The sequence below is a fragment of the Scleropages formosus genome, chromosome 17 (assembly GCF_900964775.1).
Source record: "Scleropages formosus chromosome 17, fSclFor1.1, whole genome shotgun sequence".
Taxonomy (NCBI): domain Eukaryota; kingdom Metazoa; phylum Chordata; class Actinopteri; order Osteoglossiformes; family Osteoglossidae; genus Scleropages; species Scleropages formosus.
Window position 1 is genome coordinate 10431238 of NC_041822.1, and position 7693 is coordinate 10438930.

A 7693-nucleotide genomic window follows, 5' to 3' on the forward strand; every position below is an offset into this window, starting at 1 on the left:
GAATGGCTCTTTAAATGTCCCTACACTCATTCGCCTGTTACCATCTGTAAACACCTGCTTCACCAGCTCTATTTTAATATATTGGCAACGGATTGGCTGGATTGATTGTCAATCATTCATCGTTACGTCCTCCGGAAGCACAAAGTAAACAGCGCTTAGCGTGCGTTCCATTTAACGGGCTAGCTGGTGGTCCGGCTAAATATAGCAGGAGTTCGAGTGCTGAAGGGAGGGCGAGAGGGGCAAAACCGTCTTCGTGAGCGAGTTTTATTTATTTTTTTTACTATTAATTTAATTTTTTTTCCCACAGAACAAGAGCTTATATTATAAAGCGCGGCATCCATAATTTACGGTGTTAAGAGAGGATCACCGTGATCATCAGGTCAAAATGCCCGCGCATCAGAGTCGGTCCAGGATACGGGATCGGAACAACGTCCTGAACCGACCCGAGTTCATGTCCCTAAACCAACCCCTGAGGAACAGCGGCGGCGGCGGCGGAGGCGGCAGCGGGGGCGCCGAGCCTAGTACTAGTAGCAGGGGGTCCGCACGACGGCTCGGCCCGACCACCAAGCACGCGCAGAGCCAGCACTCGCACCCGCAGCCGGACACGCAGGAGCCGGGCGAGAGCAGCAAGGACCGCAGGGAGTCGCTGAAGCTCCCCGAGGAGGACTGCATGCAGCTGAACCCGTCTTTCAAAGGCATCGCCATCAACTCCCTGCTCGCCATCGACATCTGCATGTCCAAGCGGCTCGGTGTGTGCGCGCACACGTACTCCCCGTGGGGCAGCGTGCGCGCCATCGTGGGCCTGCTGGCGCTGACGGGGCACGGCATCCCCTGGATCTGTGGCACCCTGCTGTGTCTGTCTCGCAGCAACACGCTGGCAGGCCAGGAGGTGCTGGTCAACTTGCTGCTCGGTGGGTGCAGTACAGTACAGTACGGTACACGCCTCCGTCCGTGGCATCATCGTGCGTGCGTGCGTGCGTGCGTGCGTGCGGTAACATTGATTTGTATGGGCACGGAGTAGAGTTTGCAGCTGTGTGTGTGCTTGAGTTTGTCTCCTGCCTGCCTCTATGACCCAGGCCTGCTGGAATCCAAGGGCTGCCTGTGTGTGTATAAATAGGCTGCTCTGGATGTATTTCCATCTGCTGAGTTTTAAATTACCCACACACACACACACACCATCGCCATCACCACAGGGACATGCAGCAAGTTGTCTGATAGACAGGTGTCCCTCCAGCACTTCAGATGACGGGTCAAGGACTCGTGTGCCATGGTGCTTGTCCCTAACTGTCATTGTTATGCGTTCCAGTTTTCATTCACCTTACGCCTCCAGCCAAGGCAATTTACACTATTTACAAGAGACGGGTAGACGGCTTTGTACATCGTCAGGGAAACGGCAGCAGTGTTGACTCGACGTTTCAGTGATTTATACAGCTGTCTACTCTTACTGTAACAATTAAGGGTAAGTACCTTGATCAAAGGTACTGCTGCAGGGCTGGGATTCAACTGGAAACTCAAAAAGTACTCTTGCTGTGATTTACCGTTACCGGTTGGGGCTTTTTGCTCGTCAACTGAAGGTTACGTGTTCGAATCTCTCTCCTGTGGCTATACTGCTAAGTTCGATGCTTACCTTCGGTTAAACTGATGAGCATTCTGGGTTATTATTTTGTTGCTATGGGATAGTTAAGTACGGCAGCTGCGGGGCACGTGTTCCTTGCACCGTGTGACAGCATGGTGCTCCCATGAGTCACTGGGTGTCCTGGGTTGGGTTTCTTCTCCGACTCAAGTGTCTGCTCCAAGTGAGGCGAGTTGTCATTCTGCTTCTAGGGTCGAAAACGTGTAGAGGACTACTAAAGATGAGCCGTCTTCATGTACATCATTCCCCGTTCACACAACCCTTTGACTTCCCTTTTTAAAAAAAAAAAAAAAAAAATCCTGTCAACAACGGCTTTAAACAGGCAGACGTTACTTTTTGGACTTCTCATTTTCGACAGAATTGAAAAGAAGCTCAATTTAAGCTTTAGACAATATTTACAGCTGTAGTTTCCAAATGATCGGAATTTTAGTCCTCATACCAAAGCTGCTTGGCAGATTTTACTGAACGTGACATGCATCGCTTACACTTGTATAGATGCACCGTTTTATTGTAGTAACAGGTCGCACACAAACTTATGAACGTAATTGTGTTGCTAGTTTCTCATCCTTAGGTCACCACCGCAAAATTTTTTGTCATAAATTATGTTGTTAGATGTTATCCTCTCCATCATCTCACTGAATTTCGATTGTTTTTTTTTTACTATCAATTGTGTCTTTGTTATATATATCATTGTAATATAATATTTATATTTTATTACAATTGGAGTAGTGCAATAATGTAATTGTGCCATATGCTTTGCTAACAAGCATATAACAATTTTATAGAATTGTACGGACACCTGCCTATAGCTAATTTATAACATAATGTAAATTATCTAAATTACTTCTAGTTCAGTCAGTTTAGTTAAAACTTTCCTCCAGAGTGTCTTTACTGATTCATACAGCTGAGTAATTTTTACTGCAGTATTTTTGACCCAGAGTCTCACTGTTTATATTTCCACAACGTGCTACAGATGGGTTTTTTTGCTGCATGCTTCTGTCCTCCTCTAAGCCAGGAAGGTGTGTATTCATTAATGAATCCTGCGATCTGGTGCATACGTTTTATTCTGCAACCTGTATGTATTTATTGATCTTTGTTTTGTGTGTCGTCCCTAAACCAAGGAATTGCATAACGCAACTGTACAGCTACTGCAGGGCTGTTCTGTAAGCATGTTGCATTTTTATTGTCTTTTGTGAATTAGTTACCTGAGATGTTAGTACAGTTTTAGTTCTGCTCTATAAACAAATTTATTTGTTTATTGAGCAGTAGGTAAAGCGATGGTCCATTTTGTGTGTCGGTGAAAACCCGATTGGATGTGTTTGAACCCGCAAAGTAATTTGAATGCTTGGAGAAGAATAGGAGGTGCGTAGCATCCTTCCTTCCTGCAATACGCTGTGTTCTGTCAGGATGCTGGGGGCGGACCACGTATCCCCCATATGTGGTGTTGGGTCATCATTGCGCTCGCAGCTACTTGTTTGGTGGGCTGTTGTTTCTGTTTGACGGAGAGAAGTGAGTGGGTGGTTTAGAACCTTTTCCATCTGTGTAAAATATAACTCTTTCCTGTGTCTCTTTATATAGCATATAGTACATGGCAGCAAAGCTGAGACGACAAAAAAAAAAAATTCTCAAACAAAAATGTTTTAGCAGCAGCATCAGTTTTCTGTAAGACCAGGTTTCTGTGCTTCTTTCACATCTGTTTGCCTCTTTCAGCGGTTCACACCGATTAACGTTTTGTAAGTTTAGTCCATCTGTCAGTGTTGTTCTTGATGCAGTTGCTTAGACTGAAGTTTAGGGGTTGTCGCATCCTGTCGGTCTGTCTGCTGCTGATGTACAGACTTTTTTTGAACTCTTTCTTTTCGCATCATTAGATGCGAGAGTCACCCTAGCATTGGCTGATGGTTCTGGGTTCTTTTTGGGGTTCCATCATGAGTTCTAGTAATTTGTGTGGAGATCAGATGCCAGTTTATGTCCTAAACTATCCGGTCGTCAGTAGTCATACGTCGCTCCCTATTCAGCATCTCACAGGACCGGGGGACCGTGGAAGATCACACAAACATTTGAACTAGGTACAGAGTGCACCTTTGCTTTGTTTAGTTTGATTATGCAGATTTATACAGAATGGGTTCTGGGCCCATTTATATCATGGACTGGCACCTGCTCGGGCAGAACCCAGTCAGCTTGCCAGAACTGCACCTCGGTGCCTTTTCAGTCTTATGTGAGATTTATTTCCCAGGAGTTTCTGTCTGAAATGGTACTCTACAATGAGCCATGAACTCCAGTGCCATTAATTCTACATTAGAATAGCACGAAGGCAGATATCCCAGTCGGTAGTTTTTCTTTTGATATTTAATTATATTCATAAGCTCAATTTACTATAGACCAGTCAATTCAATTTTTCTGTCATTCGGATTTTAAGAGACAGCACTGCAGAGTTTTGTTCTCCATCAGTTTTCTAAAATTTTGAATATAAGTATTTTCTTGCAATTTAAATTGCAAAATTATGTAGCTATTTCCCAGTTCTGATTTAATAAGTATCTAAGTGCCTAACATTTAAAGGCAGTGTGGGCTGGTGTTGTCAGTACAAATTTTGTGTATTTCTAGAGTTCCTAACAGTACTTGTGTAGGTGTTCCAAGATGCTGAAAACCACACAAAGTCCGTGATAACTCTGATTAAATAAAAGTATAGCGTAAATCGGTTTGGGGATTTTGCATATGCATTTAGCAAGTGATCACACAACCACTGCACTTGTAAGGCTATGCTAAATCTGGATAGAGCCCCCCCTTTTGCACTCCAAGGACCTAGTTTAATAATACTTTAATAATTATAATACCCTTGAGCAATGTGCTTACTCTAAATTGATACATTAAAAATGACCAAACTGTATAAATGGAGAAATCGCTGTACGTCACTTTCGAGAGAACTTAGCTAATGGTTAAAAGTGTTCATTTATATAATGATGGTGAAATTCAAAGTTTGCTAAAACGATCCAAGATTCGGAAGAGCATTCAATTTTCGTTAATCGGAAACGTTTATAGTGTATGATGCATCTCTGCAGGCGTAGCAAAATCAGTCTAAAACATTGTCTTTGGCTCTGCTGAGACCCTCTACTGTTCTGATTGCAGCTGTGCCAGTTAGGCTATTGTGGTGGTTTTTGGGGCAAGACTGTTAGATGCAGCAAGGTTTGTGGGTCAGTAGAAGGGGGAATACAACTGCATAGACGATGTCTTTTATGGGCAGGCCAATGTGACCAATGCTTGACTCAGTTCAGCCCTCAGTACCAGCCTGGGAGGCTTCCTGGAAGAGGTTAGACTGGCAAAGTCTGCTATAATTATCACTGGATCATTTTTCTTGGGAGGGTGTCACTGTGTCTGCTTTGTAGATCCATATGAAAGAATCATCCATAACCGCTTGTCCAGTGCAGGGTTGCAGTGGTCCTGGAAACACAGGGTGCAAGGCAGGATACACCTTGGACAGGACACACTCCATCACAGGGCAGTCTTGCACTTGCTTGCTCGCTCACTCACTCACTGAATGAGTCACATATACACCCCCCCAAGGGCAATATAGTGTCACCAGTTCACCTGTAATGCATGTCTCTGGACTATGGGAGGCACCCAGAGGAAACCTACCAGAATATAGGGATAACGGGCAAACCGCACACAATCGGAAATCTCAGAGGCACCAGCATTATCTGTAGAACAAACGTTCTTCCCTCAAGAAAAATGTTTAGGAAAGCTGTATAAATGTTGTAGTTTTCGGGTGACTTTAAATGTAGAAATTAAATTTCTACTTGAAATGTATGGTTCTCCCAAGTGATTGAAGCTGTCATCGTTTCACTGTGGGAGACTTCCATCAAACAAGCACTCGTTGCAAAAACCAGCTTTCTTACTCCCCAAGTGCCTAAGGGGTTATCTAGATGCTGCTAGTGAGGAGTACATCACATTTTTCACCAGCCATACCACATGAAGATAACAGTTGTGCTTTGCTGAACTGTACATGGGTATGTTAGTCCTCTATTCAGCTTTCTAGGGAGTGGTGGAAAGGTACTGCAGAATTTGGTATGACTTGCATTCAGGGGAACATCTGTTCAAAAAGAACATTTATGAGATGTCTGATTTCTTTCATTACCTGGGTTTGGGAAACACAAATGGTATTCCAGACCTTGGACTATCTCAAAGGAGGGCAGTTTGTGTGTGTGTGTGTGTGTGTGTGTGTGTGTGTGTGTGTGTGTATATATATATATAAGAAATTAAATCCTTAATATGCTCCATTGGTAGGTTTAAGGTGCATTCACAGATTAAGGTGCACATGGAGTCAACTGATGGAACACTGCTTGATATGGCTTCAGCAGAAAACTTGGAAAGTAAAAATATAAATAGTGTTTGCACATATAGAAATGTGGTTGAGTCTCGCTTGGTCTGTTTCTTTAGGCTGTTTTGCTTGATGTACATTTCAGTGTCAGGTGGACGTTACTGCAATAACCCGTTCTCAGACCGAATGAATAACTATGTCCATTAAACCTGTTCTCCTTGTTTTTCTCAAAAGCCCTGATACTGGATGCAATGACTGTCGCCGGTGTCCAGAAGCTCGTGAAGCGCAAAGGACCCTTGGAGATGAATCCCAGCTTCCTGGACTACATAGCCATGGATGTATACTCCTTCCCAGCGGCTCACGCCAGCCGAGCTGTCATGGTGGCCAAGTTCTTGCTGGCGCACCTGGTCCTGGCTGTGCCTCTGCGCATCATGCTGGTGCTGTGGGCCTTCCTGGTGGGCGTCTCGCGCGTCCTGCTGGGCCGCCACCACCTCACCGACGTGGGCTGTGGCTTTGCCCTGGGCTTCCTCCACTACAGCCTCGTGGAGACAGTGTGGCTGTCCTCCAACACCTGTCAGACTCTCATCTCCATCGGCACGCTCAGCTGGAGCCCCTTTAATTAGCTTTGTTAGATGTGCGCTCCGTTTCCCATTGGCATCCCTCTTCTCATTTCTCCTGCTATATCCACCTCAGCTTCCCTTTCCGTTGTCTTTCATTTATTTTTAGTGCGTATTTTAAGTAGGATAATATACACATTCATGTTTTTAAGTCATTTTAATGCATATTTAAATCCCAGTTTAAGATTTGGATTGCCCTAATGTGTCTTTTATTCTTACGGAAAGGATCTTGTTTCTTCCTCAAAATAAAGACAGCATTTTCAATTCAGACAGTATTTGCAGGAAGGACAATGCCATTGAACATTTGGGGCACATGTTTTTGCTTTTGTTTAAATTTAAAGATGCAAGTTGCTTTTGCTGGTTTCAACATGGCAAATAAGATGGGTTATTTTCTCTTTACCGTTGAACAGTGTCAAGCAGTGAAATGGCAGATGTGACTCCAGTAAATGAGCAGTTTCAGAAAAAGTGATTGACTCTACAGCAGACTTGGCAACAACAGCTTAATGCTCACATCAGTTTGAAGAATTAAAATGCAAAAGTTTGTTCATAATGAAGACATTTTAAGACATCTGTTTTGGTACTTCTTTGTCCAGATGTCTACAGTATTTTTTCACAGCTTGCATAAATGTTCCTAAAAGAGGAAGAGGCTGTTCTCTCTTGTCTGCATATTTTGGAGTTAACTTTTTTTCAGACAGAAGGCTGCTAGCGTTACAACCAATACAAATGGCAGCTTGTATTCATAAATCCCAACCATCGAGGAGATTTTTTTTTTTTTTCTCTTTCAAGAAAAGGACACACAATTTTGTCCCTGTCGGCTGTTTTCTATACAAAGACGTTCCCAGAAGTATTTATTTTTCTTCCTCTTTGTAATGAGTTGCCTTGTGTTTTTTGTTTTGTTTGACCTGCAGTGTGACAGCTACCTTTCCTTCCTGCACACACACAAAACAACCTATGCAGAAATTTCAGGTGTTCGGTAATGCAAGTCTTCAAACACACAAGCAGTTTCCTTCTTAAACTGCTCGAAAATGCGAGCTGATGACAACCAGTCAATGTTCTTGAGTGAATGAAACCTCAGGTTTAACAAAAAAAAGGGTGTAAAGATTTTCCTTTTCTCCAATGCACTAACACATA

At 43.6% G+C, this 7693-nt stretch overlaps 1 protein-coding gene across 1 annotated transcript; it reads left to right on the forward strand.

The window, feature by feature from the left end:
* Positions 1–137: 137 nt before the first annotated feature.
* plpp7a (phospholipid phosphatase 7a (inactive)) lies at positions 138–7355 on the forward strand. The gene is made up of 2 exons (XM_018758958.1): positions 138–911; positions 6180–7355. The coding sequence occupies exons 1-2, from the start codon at positions 386–388 to the stop codon at positions 6566–6568; spliced, it is 915 nt and encodes a 304-aa protein (XP_018614474.1). The 5' UTR covers positions 138–385; the 3' UTR covers positions 6569–7355.
* The last annotated feature ends 338 nt before the right edge of the window (positions 7356–7693 follow it).

Excerpts from the sequence above, each read along its gene's own strand:
- plpp7a (XM_018758958.1), top strand. The coding sequence starts at position 386 with ATGCCCGCGCATCAGAGTCGGTCCAGGATACGGGATCGGAACAACGTC. Across the intron at positions 912-6,179 it reads GCTGGTCAACTTGCTGCTCG|CCCTGATACTGGATGCAATG; the intron begins GTGGGTGCAGTA and ends TTTTCTCAAAAG.